Consider the following 25723-nt stretch of genomic DNA (forward strand, 5'->3'; position numbering starts at 1 on the left):
TGGGCAGACAGGGATCTATTAAAAGATCTGCACATTCCCCAGATCTAATATCTTAGGAGGACTTTTACCTTCAGAAACATTTGAAGAGAATGGTGCATGCACTAAAAGTTCGTGATATTAAACCATCTGAGAGAAGGTATAGTTGCTGCTTGCGATGTTCTTGCACCTGCTACATTGCCAAATGTTCTATGTGAGTGTGAGAGACGTCAACGAGTGTGCTCACAGGAACATTGACAACATTATAATGTGCATATATCGTAAGTGAAAGATATGCGTATAACTTTTTGCTGGCTAAAGATACGTTGGAAAAACCTTCTTCACTCCATTTCTCGTGAAATTCTAGCCTGATTTGATATATCACATCACCCCATTTCCTTTGAAATTTTTGCGTTGAATTCAATATGGCGGTCAACAATATGCCGGACCTGCGCTTGACACACACGGCTAGGGATCTCCCTGTGCCTAACCTATTTCTTTCATGACCAATTATACCCAGGATAACTCCTTCACATTTTGTAGGTGGTGTTAAGGGACATTTGACTCGTCATAGTTCATATAATGGGGCTTATATCAGTCGCATAGTTTACACATATTATTTTGTATCTTCTGATCCCATTGCAGTCCCAGAATGATTTTTTGATATGTTTTATAGTATGGAATGAGGGACCAAATATATTTTTTTCACGATTTTTGGTGATGATATGTTTTGAGATATTCAAGGTCAAAGGTCAAGGTCACGTGACAAAATTATATTTTTATCCAAAGGTAGACGTGTTATATATCGCTGGAAAGCTTGTTCAATTCCCTGTATAATATGCTTTATTTGAGCTTCCTAGGCGAAATAGGGGCGGAGTTACAGCAAATTTAGTATAGCCAAGCGGGCTCAAAAAGGGCAATTTATGCTAACTTTGACCTTGAATAATTTAACAATTACAAGACGAAAGAAACTAAAAATTTTCATAGATAGTAAGTTCCATTCATAGTTTCAACTCCCCAAATTTCATGAAAATCTGAGATGGTCAGGTTGTGGGCTGTGTTGATTTCGTATGGAATGACTCGTATGCGCTTTATCAGTGATATGAAGCAACCTCACAAACCTGTTACCATAAGTTCCTAACGTTACTTGGCATGCAGACACAATGGCATACTCGCTGGCCCCCGTGGCAGAGTGGTTAGCACATCGCGCTACGATTCCAGGGGCCCAGGTTCGAATCCAGGCATGGGTATGGATGTTTGTGAGTGTCCATTCATTTATTTCATCACATCATCATTTATCCCCATCTTCGCAAATTAGCCGAAAGTGGCACAAAAAGCAAAGTAAAATAAATAAAATCAATCAAGCAATGGCGTACTGAGGATTTTTTTTTCGGTAGGGGGCTGGACTTGTAGAATTAAATGTACATAGGTGCGTTCAGTGGCTCAGGGACGCTTTTCATTTGCAGGTAAAAAATACAACACACACACATATATATGAAATTTCCCATGCCATGGGAAATTTCATATTAGAATAGCACACACGGATTTACAGTTTTTCAATGGAAAGTTTACATAAATGAATTTTAATTCTTTAGTTTTAGAATTTATGGTTATATTTAAACAGCTTTTAAAGTAGATAATTCCATAATATACATTAATAGTGTTACAATTAAGCCATATTTTGGCATCTACAAAGAAATACATTTCTACCTAAGTGAATTCAATCGAAATTAAATCTACAGCCAGAAATCATTTAGAAGTTGCAACACTTTTAGAATTCACTGGACCTCCATATTTTCAAATTTCTTAAAAATGTTCAAGTTAATGGTACTTTTGTTAACCTCCTGAGACCTGAGAAGCAAATTAATGAGCAACTTTTATGATTTTGCAAATGTAACAGTTATTTCACAAAATAATACAAAAGTTAGGTCCCAGCTTACTCCCATGCATGGCACTCAAGCATATCTCCCTCATGCAGGGCTCGAAATGCACCAGAACAGAGTTCCAATTAGTGAGTGTCTTGAACCTTCCCTTTCCGTCTCATCAGAAATGGCAACGGATCGTTTTGTTATTTATTTATTTTACATATTTCACCACATATTCCTTTTCAGTGTGAACTACGTATAATGTAATCATTGTATTTGAATGTTATGTGAAAAAAATTACACACATATATGCTTGTACCTATTCGAAAAGAATTGTTAACTGTAGTCTAATGTACTGGCATGTTCGATACCATCTGTAGAAAACAACCACTGTAGAATGGTCTGTCGTATGCTGATTGAACTCGAACGCCAGACCTGATTATTAAATGTTGTTGGTGATTAGTCTGTGCGTCCTTCCTGTCAAACATGTCCAATATGATATAGCCGTCCTGTGCGACGCAACTTTGTATCTTCATATCACAATGTAAGTTATTGTGCTGATTATGTTACTGTGTTCCTAAATTATACATTTACGTTCGTGTCGCTGATACTGTTTTATTCCTGACTCCATTTCTTGTGTAATTGAAGAACTGAAAGAACCCAAAACTTAACAATGGCGACGAGGATCTTGGAACATACTTACTTCTCGTAATTCTACACATTTCTCGTTATTGTTCTTCAAGTTGTCTGTTGGAGGTAAGAATCTATATATAAAATGCAGAGGTTGTCTCAATTTTCCGAATTCTGCAGGGAGCAGGAAAGTATTAAGCAATATTTTGATAGATTCGAGCATTTCTGCAAAGGTTCAGACATTCCAGATGAAAAGGCTAAGCATATTCTATTAGCAGCAATAGGGCACAGAACGTATGCTGATTTATATAATCTCATACAACCAAAATCTATATCAGAACTCAGTCTTGCCCAAATTCAACAAATGTTGATCCGCCATTATGAGCCCAAGAAAAATCTCGTGCTTGAAAGGCATAAGTTCTTTCTTATTAAACAGAAAGAAAATCAGAACATTCCGGATTTCATTGTGCAAATCAAAGAACAAGCTTCAAAATGTGATTTTGGTGATCTCATCGACTCAATGTGTCGCGACGTATTTATTCTTGGTATGAGAAGTGTGCGCGTTAGAAACAGACTGTTATCAGATCCTGATTTGACCTTGAAAAAAGCAATAGATACGGCCATGTATCTCGATGAGCTAGAATTAAATGAGGGAATTATTAATCAAAGTCGCTCAAAGAATGCTGTGGAATATTCTGAAACTCCAACTGAAGTCACTTCGCAAATACAAAACAGGTACAAGGACAAATTCCGAATGAGCATCAGACAAAATAGAACTGATTCAAGGGATATTGGTAACAAATCAAACAATGATTCTGGTATACCGTGTGGTAATTGTAAATCTTTTCATCCTAACGGGAAATGCCCAGCTTTTGGGGCTACTTGCAGATATTGTAAAAAGAAAAATCATTTCTTGACTGCCTGCAAGAAGAGAGAATTTAACAATTCTAGTAAAAGCAAATTGATTTCTGGCACTAACATTGTGCTTAACACGGGTATCAATGAAAGATCTATTGATATGCAAGATAATTCGAAACCTTCCATTGTACCTAACAATCACAGCAATTTCAAACATATGGTCCGAGAATCATCCATTGATTTTTCAGATTTTAATGTGCCGTGCATTCCCATAGATTACAAACTCACAGATATTCGAGAAGAAAAATCTAAGAGCGAATTTGTTGATTACAGCGCCGCTAGTGTCCAATGTAATGCTCTGTGTCCAAAAATTTTCACTACCTTCATCACTAAAGAGAGTGAATCTGTTTGGCAAACACAGGGATCGTTGTTTGTCGACTTACAAGTCAACAATTCTAAGATTCCATTCCTAGTGGATACAGGTTCTGTTTATACTTTAATTGATAGCAGACAATTTGAGTCTTCATTGCGATGTTGCACTATATGCAATTTTCCTATCGTCTTGAAAGCAGCAAATGGCAACAATCTTGGTGTATTAGGAAAAGTTAATGTTGAGGTTATATTTCGAGGAATGAAACATAACTTAGATATGATTGTTGTAAAGACAAAATTGAATCGTTCGATTATGGGTTTGTCTTGGATTGATGTTTTCATGCCTGAATGGCGAAACATCTTTGTTTCACATACTCTTCAGACGGTTTCAAATACTCTTGAATCGTCATCTTTAAAGGAACTGGTTGCGAATCTAAAGAAAGATTTCCCTATACCTTTTGATGGTGACATGTCCAAGTCGATCAAGCGTTTTGAGATAGATTTGCCATTAAAGGACGATGCTACACCAGTATTCAAGAGATATTATGACGTCCCGTACTCGCTAAAGGAACCAGTCAAAGATGAATTACAGAAGTTGGTTAGCGACGGAGTCATTGAACCGATCAAATCATCGTCGTGGGCTTCTCCTCTTGTTGTTGTTCATAAGAAAAACGGTGAATTAAGATTATGTGTATCCTACAAGAACACTGTTAATCCGCAACTCAGGAAGATGGGACATCCGTTACCTAGAATAGAGGATCTTTTCAACAAGATGGTTGGTTGTAGTTGGTTCGTTTCATTTGACCTTCGAAGGGCTTACCTTCAGTTACGCCTATCTCTGCAGGCTCAGAAGGTCCTTGTCTTCAACACGGAATTCGGGTTATTCAGACAGTTGAAGCTTCCCTTCGGAGTAAACTCTGCCAGTGCCATTTTCCAAGCCACGATGGAGCAGATATTGATGGGTGTAGACAAGGTTTCCATTTTCCAAGACGACATTTTGGTAGGAGGAGTTACTCTTGAGGAGTGTTATGATAAAGCACGAAAGGTGCTGAATCTTTTCTCCGATTATGGCGTCCGCATAAATGAACAAAAGTCTGTGTTCTTTGTGCAAAATGTGAAGTATCTGGGACATTCTCTTTCACAGGAGGGAATTCGTCCTCTGAAAGAAAACATTGATAAAATAATTCAATGTAAGCCACCCACTAATGTCGGCGAATTGAAGTCATTTCTCAGTATGGTCACGTATTACGCTTCGTACCTGCCAAACCTAGCTGACTGTGTTGCCAGTTTATATGATTTGTTGAAGAATGGGGTGCGCTGGTCATGGACAGATGTTCATCAGAAGGGATTCCAGGATGTTATGGATCTGCTATCTAAGGACTTAGTACGCACAGTATATGATCCTTGTAAGGACTTATACCTGATGTCGGATGCATCTCCTACAGCTACGGGAGCAGCCATAATGCACAAAATAAACGGAGTCCTAAAGCCTGTCATGTGTATGGCCGGTACATTATCCGCTGCGGAAAGGAACTACACTCAATTGGAAAAGGAATCACTTGCATTAGTCCGTGGAGTCAAATACTTTCACAAGTATCTCATTGGATGATATTTTGTTGTGTTCACCGACTCGAAACCTTTATCCCACCTGCTGGGTCCTAGAAGTAACCTGCCTGCTTTAGCCATCAGCAGAATCAACAGATGGAAGTTAGTATTGGAAGAATATGACTTCAAAACTGTTTACACGCCGCATGTTGAGTTGGCTGATGCTCTATCTAGAATTTGTGTTGCAGATGATCCTGTTCATGATTATCATGATGATTTCGCATGTCAGTTGACAGCTGAGCCAGTTGTCCTTAATCTTATTGAATCTTCGGTGTTGTCGCACATTTCGCTGGAATCACAACGTGATCCTGAGCTTTCTAAAGTCTTCGAATATGTTCAAAGGAGATGGCCACAATCCATAAGGAGAACAAAAAGTCATCCTATCAGGAAAATATTCGACAGGCGATATGATGTCCACATACAGAAGGGATGTATTTTCGTGGGCGAAAGACTAGTTATACCTGAATCTTGTATACAAAGTGTCCTGTCTCTGTTACACAAATTCCACCAGGGAACATGCAAAATGAAGGAAATGGCTCGTTCATCGTTCTTCTGGAACACGATGAATGAAGATATTTAAAGGGTTACATCTTCGTGTGACACATGTTTGCGATACAATAACAGGTCCAATGTACCAGGTACCGCATTCGAAACGTGGCCTATTGCATCGCAGCCTTTTGAGCGTGTTCATCTTGATTTCTTCCATTTCTCAGACATGGATTTCTTGTTGCTAGTTGACGCTTACTCTCATTGGATATCTGTGTGGAGAGTGAAGAATATGCGATTTGACACCATGATTGGTTACTTAGAGGAATTTTCCTCATGCTTTGGATATCCGAAAACATATGTTACAGATAATGGCCAACCATTTGCATCTTCAGACTTCAATTCTTATTGCTCAAAGAAGAACATCAAGCTTCTTCACTCAGCTCCGTACACCCCTCAATCGAATGGTCTAGCTGAAAGGAATGTTGGGGTGGTGAAGAACTTACTACAAAAGAACTTTTCGAATCGTTCATACATCATGTTGAGAGAGATGGACAAGTTCGTTCTTGAGCTTTTAGGCAGATTAAGGAATACTCCAGTGCACGGATGTAGTCCAGCAGAACGTTTGCTCAAGTTTCGGCCAAGGACGGACATTTCTGCTTTTGACGCACCAAATGGTTTCGACAATCAGCCTATTAGTCCCATTCCGTTTATGCCGGGGGAAAAGGTGCTTGTTGAACAACGCAAGAAACAATTCAGCCATGGATCCAAATACAAAATCGGAGAAATTGTTAAATTGATGGGCCGGAAGATGGCGAACGTGATTGTGGACAATGACACGATTGTTGTTCATCTCTCGAAGATCAGGAAGTATCCCGACAAGGTCGGAAAAGACATCCTTGTCCGAAATAACCCAGTGCTTGTTGGAGAGGAAGATTATCTCCCAGTGCCTGCTTATCAGGATCCAGTGGTACCTCCGAATGCGGCCTGCGACAATCAACCGGTTAGGAGATCACAAAGACCAAGACGACCACCTGACCGATATGGGCAAACTACATGAAACGGGAGTCTCTTCAACCTAAGGGGGGGAGAGTGTCGTATGCTGATTGAACTCGAACGCCAGACCTGATTATTAAATGTTGTTGGTGATTAGTCTGTGCGTCCTTCCTGTCAAACATGTCCAATATGATATAGCCGTCCTGTGCGACGCAACTTTGTATCTTCATATCACAATGTAAGTTATTGTGCTGATTATGTTACTGTGTTCCTAAATTATACATTTACGTTCGTGTTGCTGATACTGTTTTATTCCTGACTCCATTTCTTGTGTAATTGAAGAACTGAAAGAACCCGAAACTCGTTTTGTTATTTATTTAATTTACATATTTCACCACATATTCCTTTTCAGTGTGAACTACGTATAATGTAATCATTGTATTTGAATGTTATGTGAAAAAAATTACACACATATATGCTTGTACCTATTCGAAAAGAATTGTTAACTGTAGTCTAATGTACTGGCATGTTCGATACCATCTGTAGAAAACAACCACTGTAGAAAACAACCACTGTAGAATGGTCAACGGAATGAAATAAATCATATCATATCAATGTTCTTGGGATCTACATTTAGAAGTTAAAACTTAGCTTTGTGTGTTTGTTTTCATGTGCATGTGTGTGAGAAGCGTGGTGTGCATGTTTGTATTAGCGTACAGAGCTTTCCATCAGCAAGACCTAGGTTCGATCCCAATGAATGGCTAAGATTTTGAGGTCCAGTGCATTCTAACCATGGTTGGTTACATTGCAACCTTTTTTATCCACCCGTGCAAGCAGCAAGGTAGTAAGGTTAATTAGTGCTACCATATTTTGAAATGCTAAAAAGAGGACATTTTCTTCGAAAGCCACACACACCATCAATTTATTCACAAACACGAAAACATTACATAAATCACACAATTTATCACCATTAAATAAAATATTATTATCCATGATATTATACTGCCACTAACCTAACCTGACTTTATAGTATTGACGTCCACCCTGTTATATTGAAGTAACCAATTCTTATGATTGTGTATTCTGGATTAGTCTTTTTATATATAGAAACACAGTACCTCGTTATTTGTTTCCTTCCAACTGCTCCTTGTTCACATTAGCCCAAGCATACTTTTCTGTAGAACTTATCTTTTTCAACACTTCTTTTTCATTCATCAGGTAGACATGGAATTCTTTACAGCTGATGTGCTTGTAATTGTACTGCACTTGCAAAATTCCTCGAAGTAACTCCACAGACAAACTGTTTCTTTCTTTTGTACACTGACTCTGCATTAGGGAGAAGAGTCTTTCTACATTTACATTGTGGGATAGAATGGCGAAGAAAAACTGAGCAATTTTCAGTAGTTCCGAATGGCAGGAAGAATGTTTGGCTTCTCAAAATACACAGTCCACTCTTTATGAGCTTGAAGGTTAAGAAAATCATGGCAATGCTCAAGTTCTTCGCTCACAAATTTCTTGAGGTTGCATACTTGATCAAAACATTTTTCACCATCTATAGGTACACCTCTATCCAAAAGGTAGTCAATAGTTGATTCCACATCCTTCCACTCAGGTGAATTTTCAAGAGACATCCACATGAAACCAGTAAACTCTTGGATGGGTGCCATCCATTTTTCCAGATATTCTATGCAGCTGTCATACAGTCCAACTGCTGCTGTCATGAATTCGTCACATTCAGCATCCAGTCCATTTTTACGCCTTTCTTCCAGCAGAATTTTCACCTTTATTGACATACCGTTATTTGGTAAGGTCACCGACCACCACTGGAGGAAAATAGATCCACCTGAAGGTCACTGACCGATGTTCAATAAGTTTGACGCTAAATAACCAGAAGCATATTGTATCTTAACTGATTACTTACATCGGAAAGATCTTACAATAAGTGTTCCAATAAATTTGGGGAGTGTTCAGAAATATAGATCTTTTATTCTTCACATCCATGTATCATCTATACTATTGTAAATATGTGAACCAATAGCCTGATATTAGACCTGGTTTGTAGCAGGTGTGTGGAATTTCCTTTCGAAAGTTGCCTGGACCTCTTTGAATCTTAATCCCCGCAATGGTCTGAATTCACTGGCTTTACGTTCAGTGAGCATGCGCTTAATGGACAACAAGATTCCAAGAACTTCCACAAGTGAATTTGTTTCTCTCTCAAGTTCTTCTGTATGTGAATGAAACATACCCACCAGTGTTTTTAGGTGGTACAAATAAATTTCACTGAATTCATTTTCAAAGAATATCTTGATCACTGTAGGTGGCTTAGGTTGCTAAAGAAAGAAAGATTTGAGAGCTGGGAACATATGAATGAGTCTGGTTATGCCTGGGAGTAATGACAACCATCTTGTCTTGCTATGTGACAACAACTTCTTATATTCAACATCAACAAATTCTGAGAACTCTTTAAGTTGCTCAGTCTGGACTGTGTAGATGTTAAAATACTACAATTTGAAGATGATGCCTTCAATATCAAAATCCAATGTGTCTACAGCTTGATGTACACAATTATTCAAGATGTGTGCAGGACACCCCAAACCAATTAATGTCTTGTTTCCTAACAATTTCTTCAGTTTTGAGAAAACTTTTTCCCTTCTGCATCTCGGCGTAGTCCTCCAAACATGGTATTGCAATTGTCTCCAGTAAATGCTATGCACTTATCAAGCAGCCCCTCACCCTCAAGTGCATTCCTTAAAAAGGAAGAAATAGTGTCTGCAGTGTCATTAGATTGCTGATCTAGTTCAATTAATTTGGATTGTAAGCCTCCAGTTTTCCAATCAAAATACTGAATAATGATTGGGAAGATTTTTACTGAACCATGATTACTGCCGTCAGTAGAAACACCACAATAAGCAATCTCATTATCTTGAATTCTCTTCATGGCACTATCAATAGAATGAGGACCTAGCACAGAGTTTACAATTGCTTCTGTTTTCGTTCTTGCAGTTGAGAACTTTCTAGCTACATTGGAATCAGGAAATAATGATTTTATCAAGCTTGATGTGCAGTCCATCACTTTATAACTGTTGTGATGCTTAACAGTATGAAACGCGAAAGAACCTTCTGCAGCACTTACTTTATCTTCATGTTCACTGCCAGGTTTCGTAAAAAACTGAGTCAGTTTTGTAGATGAAGCTTCACCTCTGACGGCTCTTTTGTGCTTTTCGCACTCCACGTGTGCTTGCAAGTCTAGCCCTCCTTTGATTGTCACAGACACATATGTACGGGGTTTACAAACCATACACTCGCCTTCAAAATCGTCTCTACCATTTCTAAAACATGAATACTTTTCTTGTAACTCATTAGTAAACTTGCACTTTCTTTTAGGCATATTAGTAGCTTACACCGTGTTCACAAACTCTAACTTCCACTTCGAAACACGAACAAACAAATGACGCGGAAATCACATCGACCGGAACTTGAAACTGTAACAACAAACGACGTTTAATGATTCGAAAAGTTGTAACTTCGTGATCACTGACCTATGATGATTGGATAAAAGTAAAAACCCGGACATTTTAACAGAAAGTAAAAACCCACCCGGACGCAAATTTCAGGGTCCGAAAAGAGGACATGTCCGGGAAAACCAGGACGTTTGGTAGCCCTAGGTTAATGCTTCGCCTAAGGTCTATTTTCACCACCCCTGACATCAGTCCCTTTTTCATCTTTCCCCCTTTCAGCACCCATAGCAATGGCATAGCTCCTCCCCTTACCTAATACCTTTTCAAGTGTGTGATAAAACGCTACGGTATTTGCTTCATTTTATGCCAGTGTGCAAATTATTTATCAATATCTGAAAATATAATTCAGACCCTTATGAGGCTGTCACTCATCACTCGGGGTCCTCAGCAGGGGTGCAGTTGAATTCTACGTTTCCCTTTAATCTGCCCTTGTATGCGTCTTAAATGCCACCATGTTTGTTGCATTTCATTCCAACTGTGCAAATTATGAAAACATAAAACAAGGCTGTCTACGGAAGTCACCCACAATCTTTAGGGGGAAGATCTCCCCCATTCATCCCCTTTAATCCATTTTTGTTGCTCAAACAGGAGACATACTTAACACAAATTTAAACAAAAATTGGAGGCTCGACCAGGACTCAAATCCGAGTCTCTGGCATGCTGTTCCATTGCTCTACCTACTGAGCCATCCTTGGCTTTATCTGATATTTTGCTTTCGCTGCCAGCCATTTGTAATTGATTAGATGTGATAGTTCCAGATTCTAATATTCACATGATTATTGCATGGAGAACAAGAGATTCCTTTTGATGCATTCTCCACGTACACCACATATATTCTTGTATCACATTCTTATAAACAGTTGCTTCACAAAATATTTTTAGCTGTACTCTGAGTTCTATTGTGTGAAGTTAGCAATGACATTGCCTGATATTATTATAATAATACATTTTGTGTATCTTATAAACAAACTAGTTTCTATTTCAGTTTACTATGGCCCAAGAAGAAGTATCAAAGGACAAGGATCCTGGAGCAGCCCGACATGGAAACTTCATTAACTATTACCAATTCAATTCTCCAGAAAACCGCATCAAACTTCTTCCAACAGACATTTGGCATGCAAAGGAAAATGAAAATTTTGTGTGTTTAGACATTGGATGTAACACAGGAGTAAGTCAAGTAGCAGTGTTGAAATTCGTTGAAAAATAGTCAATATCATTGTTTTCTACTTCATAAGGAATGTGTAGTTACAATCCTGTTTCTTTTTGCATTATTTTTGAAATTTTATTCATCCTTATACTTAATATATGTATGTTCAAAATGACACAGATTTTCAAACCCATCTGGCCTCTTCTTCACGGCTTAAGAAGGTAAAAGATTAAAAACCAGAATAAAAATATTAAACCTCAGTTGACACCATGACGTCATGTTTGGCCAGGTGCTCTGCACATCATTGCATGGACCAACCAATGTTGCAACAGCCTTCTTCTTTTTTTTCTACTAATTCTGCATTGGAGACTGTCTCTGACATCATTAGAAACGGGAATTGGGTACTAATATCCAAGTGTACATTGAATGCCTTCCACATTCTCCTCCCCCCCCCCCCCCCCCGCCATCCCCCAGAGAGAAACAAAACACAGCACTGCCACCCTTCACAAACATAGCTTGAAATTTTAGCATTCCTGAGACAAGCCTATTATTTGTAAATATTAGGTCTCAGAAGTTAATGACAAATCATCTTTTTTTCTGAGCCTTGAAATCAATGCTAAACTTGATAACTGTCAGTTTCCCTTCAGTTAGAAACAGATTTTTTTTTTAATTGGATCAGGTTATTTTTCATCATTTTTGTCATTTTTATTGCATTTTTCTTGAGGCTTATTTTCCTCCTCCCTCCTTGTTTCGCAGGGACGTAGCTAGGTTGATCAGTTTGGGGGGGCCCAAAACTTAAGATTTTTCTACCAGACCTTTAAAAACTAACAAACTATTAATATACCATATAGGCCTACATATAAGTACAGTATGTGTGTGTGTGTGCTTTATATATATATATATATATATATATATATATATATAGCCTATTTGGAAGAGAACATTATTTTCTCCTGTAGCCCCCAAAATTTACGAATATAGACTCGCGAAATCCACGGCCATTATTCGGGAATCTAAATGCAGAATGAACTCATTAACTTAATGGCATCTAGACAGTCTTTAAAAATCCATGTATTTTCTCTTATGTCAGATTTTAGACACCAAGAACAATGTCATTAGTCCTTACTCCTTAGATTTGTAAATTTGCTCGAAGAAAATTGAGAAGTAGAGAAAACCCTCTTCCGTGGGTTTAGATATAAAAGGGTGCTGGAATCAGGTGTACAAGTATGACAACGATGCGAAAATGAAATGTTTGTGTAATGAGTTCAAGATAGGCGTTCCATGTGTATTGTTTATACCAGAATCGAATTCGGCGTCCTTTAGTGCAAGGCGACACCGTTAACCACTATTCTATGGGACATGCCCGAGTCTTTTGTGGCGTCGTACTGTACACATTGGAGAATGATGACGATATATAAGAAATTTTATGCACACATCTAATTTCTTAAAAGTAATCTTATTTTTCTCTGTATATGATGGCAATAGAAATAACAAAATTCCCGCGTGCTAAAGTTATTGTGCTCTCGTCTTTGGTAACACAGGTTCAAGGTTCGATCCCTGGTAGGAACTCCATAATTTCTGTGATGGCCAAACATCGTGAGGACAATTGGGAAGCTAGTTGAAATCAGTGTGTAAGCGAATTCCACTCTCAAAACTAGATGGGACTCGATATGATGACCACGCGTCACCGAATGGAGAAACACTTCGGAGGCTTTGTCCTTCAAAATTAATTTTACTGAATAATTGTAGTTTTCTTTAGAGGACCTAAACATGGCTTTTTTGCTCAGTACAATGTTGTTTTCTTTCACCCTACTTTTATAGTTTTTCATTCAAAGGATTCCACTCCCGAAGCATGAGCATGACGCGCTACGAAACCACAGGTCCCAGGTTCGGACCTTGGACAGGTGTGGTTGCAACATGTCTCTCGCATCGCTATTCCTTCGGATCATCATTCAATCCCATCGTCGCATTTAACCCAAGAGGTAGAAAGTGGCGTAAAATAACGAAATAGAAATCATTGATTGACTTGGTTCATTTTACTTCACTTTTCTGACACTTTTTGGCTAATCGTGAAGATGAGAATGAGTTAAGATTAAATTGATGAAAGGACCATCACAAAGAAGACACATGCCCAGGCCGGGATTCGAACCCGGGACACACTACTTCGTAGCGTAACCTGCTAACCACTCCACCACGGAGTTATCGGCCCCAATAGAAATGAAAATTAGAAAATGCCGTCTTGAATTTGCAGGAACCGAGTTCATCACGAAGGGCAAAAGATTTTCGCTCCCACTAGAGGTAAATAACAGGAAATGCTTGATAAGTAATTTGGCTCTCCATATTTCATGATATTATTATGTAAGTAACTATTATTCGCTATATAACTTCGGATTAATTCTATTTGTATGTGTAGTGAACTTTCCCGCCTAAGCAGCAGCCACAGCGTCTGCATTTGCGGGTGGAGGCCAGGGTTGTTAAAGGTTCAGGAATTTTAAATAAATTCAATTCCCGTCCAGGAGAGAAAATCAGCAAGCGTAAATGAGTTCTGGACCGTAAGGAACCTTCTCATCTGTAAAGTTTTCAATTCGGTCCAGGAATATTTTTTCCAGATGAATTTAAATTCGGTACAGGAACCTTATTTCGTGATGAATTTAAATACGGTCAACGAACATTTTTTTCCGGATCAGTTTAAATAGGGTCCAAGTTCTGTATTGGAATGAAACAATTCGCAATTTGGTACGAATTTAAATTGTGCGAGAAAAAAGGTTCCGGTCCTGTTACGGAACCCTATAGAACAAATTAGAATGTATGCGTTCCTTGATCTTTAATAATTCCAGGGTTGCTAATGGTCCAGGAATTGTAAATAAATTCATTTCCCGTCCGGGAGAGAAAATCGGCAAGTGTAAATGGGTTCTAGGCCTCAATTCGGTCCAAGAACTTGTTTTCCGTATGAATTTAAATACGGTTTAGGAACTCTTTTTCCGGTTGAATTTAAATACGGTCCAGGAATCTCGTTTGCGGCTGAATTTAAATACGGTACAGGAACCCTTTTTCCGGATCAATTAAAATTCGGTGCAGGAATATTTTTCCGGATCAATTTAAATACGATCCAGTAACCTTTTCTTAATGAAACAATACCCTACTTGGACCGAATTTAAATTGTGCGAGAAAAATGTTTCCGGTCCTGCAATGGAACCCAATAAAATCTATTACAACTTATGGCTTCCTGGACCTTTGACAACCCTAGTCTAAATTAAGGAAAGTCACAAAACGTCATAAAAATATGCAGAATTTTTAAACGTAATATTTCTAGAGCATGCACACTACTATAAAAAGTTTACTTCATACCTCGTTTCCTACCATAAATGAAACGTGACTTATTCTTCATCACATGTGACATCAACCGCCCTGGGAGTCAAACCCCTGCTCCTGTGTGGTAGTCGGACACCAATTTAGAACGTCAATATGTTGGACATTTGGTCGATCATTTTTTTTTTTCGGGAGGACAACAAGCTGGCAGCTTCATACTCGAAATTTCACGTCGCCGGCCCCCGTGGCGTAGTGGTTAGCACATCGTGCTACGATGCCAGGTGTCCCGGGTTCGAATCCCGGACTGGGCATGGGTGTTTGTGATTGTCCATTGATCAATTTCATCATATCATCACTAATCCCCATCTTCGCAATGAGCCAAATGAGGCAGAAAAGCGAAGTAAAATGAACCAAATCAATCAAAATTTCACTCGCAATGTATGAAAACGAGATCACAAGCACTCCGTGATCCTACCGGAATCTCGCGTTTACAGAAGCTAACTATGGAACCACTTCTCGGATCAAACTGTACTTCGAACTATCTGACAATCATCAATTGTCTACCAATCAACACAGTAGGGCGATGTTTCTTGAAAATGTGTTGAAAGTTACCAAGGGAGTCGGTACAATACAAAGGCTTATTATGGTTCATTGCAGGTTATGAGCACAAGGGTTGAGTGTGGGAACCTGAGGGAACCGCGACATCTTTGTCATTCATCTCCCACCAGAAAAGGGACAAACAATAGAATTTTGTCTCTTGCAAATTGAAAAGCCTATGTCCATCCTGAACCATAAAGTAATTAACCCAGATAGTCCCAGCTACCTGCAGCTAAATCTTCTTGTTTGTGCGCAGCCGATAAACAGAGCCAGATGAAGAGAAGATTTTGTGGGAAGGGGTGACCTGGCTTAGGCCCCTGGTGTGCATGAAGAGAAAGTATGTTTTCAAAAGGTCCCCGACTTCCCAGAAACGGAGGGCCCATAAAATCACCGCATTTCCTACCAACACATCTGTTTGTGTTCAACCAAAGGGTATGTCACAGTAGGATCCGAGCGCTTCGAGTTTTGTCGGTTGCGGTACTTCTTGAGTCAGTTGTCAACATGGAGCCAATCGCCAAGGTCGTTCCACCTATGAATCGGCTCTTCAGCCTGAGTGGCAAAAGACATGTTGTACGGTGGAAAGTTGCACCGGAAAATTACCTTCTTAAATACGATGAAACCTGTAAAACATCCAAAGATATTTATTCGGCTGTGGTCCCTCTGACAAAACATCAATGTTCTCAAAATTCTTCGAACGGACTGTGTAAAACATTGCAATACTACAAAAACTGAACCTGCTCTGCAACACAAGGAAAATGTCTAATTAAGCAATCAATGTGCCTTTGCCAAGTTGGTAAGTTTAGTATGGCACTTTCTTTTAAATAATGCTGATGGAATAAATCAATAAAGTTTGTTAGATTACAACGACTCCTTACCACAAGAATATAATTATTCTTTACGGATATCCCCTATAACGGTTGGGGGTTCGACGTGCTGACCGCACGTCACCCCATTACTGGTTCAAGACCTCCACACCTCTAGGTAGGATTGTGGGAGGGAGACTGGCAGTCGGGAGATAGGCCAAGGCTCTTCCAGGGCTGTGGAACCATGGGTAATTATTTATTTATAGATGCTTAAATATATGTGCAACCACACATGTCTTTCCAGTGACTTATTGCAAGGGTTGGGTTTTGTACTTGACTCAATGAAATAAACTTACTGTGTGACGCAGATTCATACGAACAAAAAATTGCCACAATAATAATAATAATTTACTTCAAAATGGCAAAAATGTATTTACTTGTTCTTGTTTAAATTTTTGATTCTTCGAAACGTTTGTTAAGGAGTTGAGTTGAGTTGGTGATTTAAGTCCACTTTATACACAGTAAGGCTAATCGGGACTGGACCTACAGTTTGAAGTAAGATCCGGACCACTATGTGCCTCCACCCATGTATCGAACCCGGGACCCCTCGATTACAAGGCAATGACGCTATCACTGCGCCATCGGGGAGGCATCGTTTGGTAAGGAGGATTCTCGCCGGACCCTGTGGCCGAATGGTTAGCACATCGCGCTGCGATGCCAAGGGTCCCGGTTTCGAATCCCGCTCGGGCTTGGTTGTTTGTGAATGTCCATTCATCATTTCATCACTCATCCCTATCTTCGCAAATTAGCCAAGAGGCACAAAACGCGAAGTAAAATAAACTAAATCAATCAATTAAGGAGGATTCTCAAAATTGGTCTTCACGAAATCGAGAAAAATATGCGACTCAAGAAATCGTACAGTTTGTGAAGATAATTACTTTTAACACGTTGCGTGTTTTAGACTGTCCCAATAGTAGAATAGTTATTTGGTGCGAATACTACTTACCCGAAGATATGATAATCTACATCGGCATCCTGCCATCATTATGGTACTTATTTTAGCTTGTATTTCGCTCTGATTCGGGACCACTTGTAACTGTTTGCATATATGTGGTTTACCGCTGCCAAGTGGTTGTTCTTCAATCTGGTCACAAACTACTCAAGCTCGAAACATTGTTTGGACGCAACGGCAACATCCAACGCCCAACCCTGCCTGTTGTTGAGGGGTGGAAAGACCGCTCCTCCAAAATTCCGAGAAACATCGAAGTGCTAGGTTCCTACACTGACATCCACTATAGCTAGAACCAGGAAAACGAGAAAGAAATGTAATGTTTGGGGTTCGTGCCACTCAAATTCAAGAACAGTGTTTCAAACTGAAAGCAAAATGTACTGAAACACTATTTTGCAATATTTGTCATGAATGTAAAATTTTTAGCAAATGTAGAACAGTTTGCCGGGGCCACGTGAACGTTTCGGGGGGCCGGTGCCCCCCCGTGCCCCTCCCTAACGACGTCCCTGTTGTTTCGTGATTTTTAAATGCATTTTCTAGCATTTACATATTACATTCCTGACATGGTCCTTTTAGCAAGTTCACCAGTAATCGAAAATACGGGCCATGGGAAATTACAATATTTTTCAACTGAAATGTTTGGCAATCAGTGGCGGTCCCTCCATGGAACAGAGGAAACAGGCTGTTCCCTTCTACGTATCGCCCTTTTTAGCTATTTAAATTATCTATAACAACATTCTTTCTTCCGAAATCAGGACGCCGAAGAAAAACTTTCACCATGACTGGACGTTTGTTTATTTCACCTACCATCGTCGTCCCACCCTCTGCTGTCTGACGCCGAGTATTTCCGACCACGCGAGAAGGTAAACGTTGAGGTAAACGATTCTCATGGTGCCACCTCCCACCACTGAAACTGAACTCTCTAGCTGTTCCCTACGAGAGACATAGCGAATTCGTTTTCCTTTGAGTTTTTGCTATGTGCTAAAGTTTAATTGCATCGTAGCGATACTTTTGAGTGTAGTAAGTCTATACTTTCCTAATCTCATTCCAAAATTGCATCTGACATTCATAACGAATTGGAAAAATATTCTACAGTCTAAGCGTGTGCTAAATACCTTGGCTAAACACTGCGAAAAAGCTTCCGAGGGAACAGCTCGCGTCCACGTGTTCCACCAGCTCCAAGGTGCATGCAGCAGCAGGCAGGACAACAAAGCAAATGTTGTGACTTGCGAATGTTGTATGATCGACAACCTGAAAACGAAAGCTTTTAGTTCATTGAACTTTACAGAAAAGACAGCAAACCAACACCTATCCTAACCGAATTAAAAACTAAAACGAAATCATACACAAAGCATTTTCAAACAAGTTACTACAACTCTGTAAAATGATTAACTGGATACTCTCCCAGTGGCAAATTATTGTTGTCCTTGTTTGTTCCCGAGAAGGGAGTTTGGAACAGTTCGGGTTTTGTCACAATTTCTACAAATCTAGCGGACGTCATGAAAAAACTCGGCTATCTGATTGCCATTATTGCATTGAGAACGTTTGAATTACAAGAATGTTCAAAAAAAAAAAAATCAACTTAATCTACAAGATTTCGACAAAACATTTTTTTTCTGATCACTCATAATTTGCTTTTATTAATTTTTTCTTTGTTGCGCATCAACAATTTTGTTTTTAATGTTTTCTTTACATTATATGATATTTGCTTTAACATTGGTATTGTCATAATTTTAATGTGCTTCATGTATGTCACTTCTGACAATTTGTAACATATGTATCGTATGTTTATTTGGTTCATTTCAGTAAGGGTTGAATTTTACTTGGTCTACTGTATTATATTACGACAGGGGGGTGGAGGGGAGGGGCAAGTGCAGGTCACCTGTTCCCCTGCCTGATTTAGCACCGCGCGCCACTGTTGGCAATGCATTAAATAATTTATTATCGTAAATTTATTTTTCCTCCAGCAAACTTAAAGTACTTTGTGTGAAGCTTACTTTGAGGTTCCCTTGGTGGCCTCTATTATCGGTAGTCACAATATTTAAAATAATATTATCTGATGTACGCGAAACACAACCGTATTTTCAGATACTAGCCGACTACTGTATCGTGAATGGTACACTCTGAATGAAGATGAATGACTTGTACAGAAAAACCTTGCCATGTATTTTATGTAACCTTGAAGTAAAAATAAAGAAAATTGCATTAGCACTTAATTGCTTTTGTCCCTTTGTTTCAGTAGTTTAAACCACCAAGCAACGGGTTTTATTTTTTATTGAATTATTCAACTACTCTCTTGTAATTTATGAAAAATCTAGCTTCCGTTATCAGAGCAAAAATTATTTTTAGCTCATTTTTTAAAATTTTATAGATAATTTTTAAAGAATTTTAAAGTCATTCTAAAGGACATTTTTTTACATTATTTAGGTCAACTTCCGACCATGCCATGCACGTGGGGAGTTGTGTCACTTTCAGATTAAATTAACTAATCAGTTATAGTAGACTTTGATTGTTTTTCGTACAGACCTTAAATTAATGTGATGCATGCAGGCCTGTAGCTAGGCAGGGGTCAGGGAGGGCTCAGCCCCCCCTGGCACTGTCGTCAGCCCCTTGACATTAGGTCATTAGGTAAAACTATTTTTTGTATAACTTCTTTGCAGTGAAAAGTGTAAATGCAGACAGCAGTTATTACATTCATTCATCTTGTTTATGAGCCGAAGTCTAGGTAGAAGATTCTCTCTAGACTTTAGAAAGTTCTCTTTTAAGGGAACTTCTTTATCTGTACCTTCGCTGCCCCTTCCACATCTGCGTCAAAGGTCAACAGCTCCCGATTTTTGGGAACGAAGGGGAGTTTTATTGCTTCGGGCAGGGTTGGAATGTACTGTAAGCACTATGATTGAATATTGTGTATTTTTTCTTGTATGATATAAATATCTGTATCATCAAAAGTAGTATGGAGTGTGAAGTACGGGATGATGTCAGTAGAAGTCAATTAACACTTCAAGAGGTGTTTTAGAAGATATAGAAAAAAACTGTAGTATTTGCATGGTATTTAAAAATTTTATGTTTTACATTAACTTGATGATCCCCCCCACACACACACACGTAATTTACCTTCATTAAATGCTGTTGAACTTTCGAAAATGGACTTGGTCTACAACCCCCCCCCCCTGATAACCCGTGAGGCCCCCCCCCCCCCCCCCCCCGGAGATCAATTCTAGCTACGAGCCTGGATGCACTGCATTGCTCCATGGATGGAATAAGTAATTTTCTGACATTTATTTTCCAGCAAGGACATCAGCCCTCTTGTGCCCTCTTTAGATTGCTCTATTATATATTTTAAAATTTATTTCCTTGTATACTAAAATTGAGGTGTAAACACCCTTCACAAGTATATTTTAAGATTTTTTACATCAAATAAGAAGATGAATTCATATACACAGAAAAATGTAATACATATACATACATTCTTATATTGCAGGAGTTGACAGGAGTGCTTTATGAATTTCTGCTCAAGTACACAAGGTCAGTGAAAGAGAGCAGTGTTTGTGAAGAGAGGAACTGCAATGTGATGGGTATAGATTTAGATCCTGTATTGATTCAACGTGCAAATGAACTAAACAAGCATCCACAACACATCGAGTACAGGCATTTAGATTTCCTGAGCCAGGAGAGTAAGGAAGCGTTTTTTCAGTATCTGCATACATACAAGAAAACGAGATTTGATGTTATATTCTGTTTCTCAGTGACGATGTGGATCCATCTAAATCATGGGGATGAAGGTTTGCTGCAGTTTTTGCATAATGTTGCGAAGTTAACAGAGTTCATTGTGATTGAGCCACAACCATGGAAGTGTTACAGGAATGCATCGAGGAGAATGAGGAGGTTGAGTGAAGAGGAATTTACGGAATTTAGCAACTTGAAAATAAGAAGTAACGTAGAGTCTGAAATAAACAGGATTATTGTGGACGAATGCAATTTTGTGAGTGTGAGGGTAACACCAGAAACTCCCTGGGGTAGAAGAATACATTGTTACAGATTGAGGTCATCCTGATCCTGTTTTCAGAATTTTAATTTGTATCACCAACTATTTGTTATACTTCACATAAACAAGTCAATCAGGAAATAATGAAAAATACAATATATAAGATGATACATATCTTGGTGCAACAGATCCTGCCAGTCAGTGCTAGAAGTGGGGGAAACACAGAGGGAGGGATACTATATTCTCAGTTAAGAAAATTTTTGTAAGTCCCGTCCCCCCCCATTTTGCTTCATTGTCTCATGCTGAATCTCGCAATCATCCCCCACCAATCCCCAAACTCAACCAAGCATTCCCTCAGCTAGTAGTTTCCACTTCAAGCACTGCAATCAGTGAATCAATGTTAGAATTGATCTTCTCTAGGCTTTCATGATATTAAAAAGATAATAAAAATTTGAGAATTGATCTTGTTAAAGGAATAAAATAAAATGTACTGCATTTAAAAATCAGTCCTAATGGACATTACATTACTATATTATCTTTTCAACCTTTTAAACCTTCTATCCAGTGTTCTTTTGTTTTGTGACTCCTCTGCAGGCATGGTTATGGTATACCTACTGAAAAATAATTGGAAATATGCAAGTATTTCCTGTTTTTATTTTGCTATGCTATTCTGCCATTGTGGCTAATCGTGATAAGACGACGATTGATTTAAAAGGGATATGTACGAAAGACATGAACCTGGGTCCATCACTCAAATCGTTCAGATACAAGGGCACCCACAATATATACAAATGTAGACAACCCCATCTCCTCCAAAAAGCAAGATAAAGTGGGTAATTAATTATACAACTAGAACTCCAAATGTGTATTCTTGATGTGACCAACCCCCAGAAAATATTCTGTCCCTAATGAAATTTTTCATCATAATTCAAGAATCTCTCTCTCTAAATAACTTAAAGACCAAATGAGACATTTTTTCCTCAAGAAAGACCTCCTCAGAAAACACTCTTTTAGTGTTGGGTATTGAATCACAGTATGTTTTGAAGATTTTGATACTCTTTCATGCTTTCTTTTCAATGCAAAGCTAAGAAAACTGCTTATCTGTTTCAGACTTCTACATGACACAGGACATCCATGTCTTATTAAATAGCTTGTTCATGACTGCAAATGCTGAACCTGCTCGACATAAAGTGAGTAGGGGAGGAAAGAAAATATAAAATTGTATCTAACCTAGTTTTGTGCAATAGCAAAATATTAATGTTGTAGAACATATCTAGAACAGTACAATATCCAGGTTTGTACGTATTTAAAGGATGGCTTCAGCTCCAGAACTCAATTTGCAAAGAGACCTCCACTGGGAAGAAAAATGCTCTGGTAAGGGCCACAAGTTTTTTTTAAGAATAAATACTTCAAATTCAGCAAAACTATGAAAGAAAACTAACAATGCAGACAACAAACCTGTTTTTTTTACTAGATTTTTTTCCATATTAATATATACAAAACTTCTAGAATGCCCAGACAACTTTTTGGAGTACCTAAGTCTGAGGACCACACTGCATTTCAAGGATTGTAGGCACATGAAAATTTATATTGGGATCAGTTAATATATATATAACATAGAACTGATAATCCTGCGGTAGTTTTACCTTTAAAAGTTAAACATCTGCATTTTATTTAATTACCTCCAAAATTGATTCTAATAACATAAGGATCAAAATTCTGGCAGTTAAAGAATGTTGATTGCAGCAAGCCACATGTAATTTCTCTCATATCTCTCTTGTGTCGCTTGTCACTTCGGTCTGAAATGGTCCTACTGCATCTTTCAGTCCACAGCAATAAGCAACACATGTATCTTGGAAGTAAACCATTAGTAATTAATGCAACCTTTGAAACCGAGTGACACAAGCTGCACGTGTCGCTTAGACTCCCAATGGCATGCATCCTGTCGCCTCAGTCTGTTGCTCGCCCATGAGCAGTAAATGCTTGCTTATAGACTAAAGGGCAGGCCTGTCACTTTGGTGTGAACCCCATACCACAAACGAAACATTAATTTCTTTCTAACCACAAGTGTTTTTTTTCCTAATCCTGTTCACACATAGGACTTAAGATGTGAAATGAGTCTTACTAGGCTGTGCAATTGAGGAAAAGTCAGTGGATGGAATGAAATTTTGGTCGGAGGCTAAGTTGCTTACCTAACCACCACTGCTTACCCAACTCAACGCATGGCAAACCAATAACAAAAGCAGAGCAATTACAGAAATATTACAAAACAGTTATTGGTCTATCACTCCCAACTGATTTGTCTCTTTCAATAGATCTTAAACAGTGACTTATCAAAAGTTCCATTTGTAATTGATTTTGCAAAACGTCTGCATAAGAAATGCAATACAATTCTGCTTACCTTCACAGATGTATCCACTCCTATAATCGTGATTTTTCCTCTACTTGTCACTGTAGCATTTTATCTATCTTGCCTATGACTTGAAGTCTGAAAATACATTTATCGCTATTATTTGGTTTCTTCTGTCTGTGCATGTGTGTTGAAGTTGTGGATGAAAATAAATGAAAGCAAGACAAATGCAATGGTTATTTGGGAAAATCCAATGAAAAATAACATGGAGATTCTATTTTATTTTATTAGATTTAGTATATTTTGCATCTTTTTTCTGTCGATTTTGGATAATCATAATGATGTGAATGAATGGCGATAAGATGAGAAGGATGATATATATATATATATATATATATATATATATATATATATATATATATATATATATATATATATGCGCGGATGACACAACACCGACAAAATTGTAAACCATATTTATTCATCTTACATACATCCCTTCTTATCATTCTTCCTGCGAGGCAGTATATTTTCTTCTCAGCGCTTTCCACTTTAATTTGTGTCAAACATTTGTCTTTGATACATTGAAATATGTCAGACAGATAAGATACATGGCTTTGGAGAGGAGAAATCAAACTTAAGTTCATCCAATAAAAGAAAACATTTTTTCATGTTTAAGTCATCAGGAAGCTGATCATGGGTCAAGGACAATAGCATAACTAACACGCTCTGTAAAGTTTTGGAACATTGACATTCCAAGTTTTAGTTTGGAATACAAGCATTAAGGCCTAGCAAAATGAAGACATTTTCTTTCGTAACGCAGATGGTTCGACTACTTCTGCATCTTGCTTTGACGTTACATGCTTTTGACAAGCAGTTTAAGATTAAATGGAAACTAACTTGAATTGCCAACAAGGAATGAAATCTAGACGAGCATCTAGGAGGGCACAATCTTCTACTTACCTGTCATCTATCCTTCCTTCGTCAACGTAATCAATGACTTGAACTATTCAGCTAATGAAGGATTTTTTTCTAATCTGGTATTTCACTTTCTACTTTTCTAGTGATTAATATTTTCTGTTTGCAGTTGTAGGGGTATAAACATATAATATGTTTGGTGGAAAATATATTTTAACTCTGAAAGGAAAACTTTTGTGAACTATCTGTCTTTCTTAATTTCTTACTGCGCCTCCTAAGGCTCCCCCCCCCCCTGCACTGCAAGGGTTGCGGGGGTGTTATTTACACCCCTGGTCAAGGAATGACATGTACTTTGACGTTGACAACCACATACTGAAGTTTCAAGACCTGTGAAATTGTCTTTATTATCACAAGGAACGTGAATTCTAGAAGGTATGGAATTTCTGTTAGATGTAGAATAAATTTGATTTGATGTGTCTGTAGCACATAAAAGACTATGTCCAATATTTTCAATGCCACAAGTACGTACATGCTTATTATCATACATTAAAGAACCATCCAATGAAGAATGATATGAATGGTTAATTAATGAACATGAACAAAACTATCTACAAATATGATTTGTTTATTGGCCCATTCTTGGTAAGAGAAGTAAGAAACAACTGTCTAACTGTCGTTTCTGTAGATGGAAAGGGAACAAAAATCAGACAAATCAGAAAACATTAAACCTTACCTTAATTGTTCAGAGGAGAAAAGAAAGGAGTTGTTAAGAAATACTGATTTCTCTCTTTAATTGCACATAAGGTTTGCATTTGTTGTAATTTTGTGAAAATACAATTTAAGTTGTTTACATTGTGTATCGTATTATCATGTGTAAAACAACACGAATTTATTATCTCTGTTCTGGATCCGGGTCGTCAATTTATTTCAACTAACCCAAGTGTGAAGCAGTTTTGATGCAATAATTAAGTGAAATAAATTGACAAATGTCACAACACACATGAGTATATTAACCATTTTTCTACAATCAATGATTAACAAGACAAAATAATGTCAACATTGAATGAAGTATGTATAACAAATTTTTCTTAATTCCTTTTGGAATATCACAACAGAAATAACAAAATATAATTGCAAAATGTCTTTGAGTTAAACACAGAACTGTTGAAATACCTTGATGCACAACTGTAAGGAGATCTGTTGATTAGCATATTGCAAGGGTCCCGGGTTTGAATCCCGGCCTGGGCAGGGATGTTTGTGAGTGTCCATTCATCAATTTCATCACATCACTTATCTCCA

General features: G+C 38.2%; 1 protein-coding gene across 5 annotated transcripts in view; it reads left to right on the forward strand.

Annotated features, from left to right (window-relative positions):
* LOC146001604 (putative RNA methyltransferase CG11342) overlaps positions 1-23736 on the forward strand; it is a 102478-nt gene extending 78742 nt beyond the window's left edge. For 3 of the 5 annotated variants that reach the window (XM_083139132.1, XM_083139130.1, XM_083139131.1), the window contains 2 exons: positions 11292-11474; positions 20653-23736. In XM_083139132.1, coding sequence (XP_082995258.1) covers positions 11298-11474; positions 20653-21225 — 750 coding nt within the window. In that variant the 5' untranslated portion in view covers positions 11292-11297 and the 3' untranslated portion in view covers positions 21226-23736. Of the gene's footprint in view, positions 1-6963; positions 7027-11279; positions 11475-20652 lie in introns of those variants that run through there. The other 2 variants (XM_083139135.1, XM_083139134.1) reach the window with 2 other exon arrangements.
* The last annotated feature ends 1987 nt before the right edge of the window (positions 23737-25723 follow it).

This window comes from Lepisma saccharinum, chromosome 17 (genome assembly GCF_977018435.1).
Source record: "Lepisma saccharinum chromosome 17, izLepSacc3.1, whole genome shotgun sequence".
In the NCBI taxonomy this organism is placed as follows: domain Eukaryota; kingdom Metazoa; phylum Arthropoda; class Insecta; order Zygentoma; family Lepismatidae; genus Lepisma; species Lepisma saccharinum.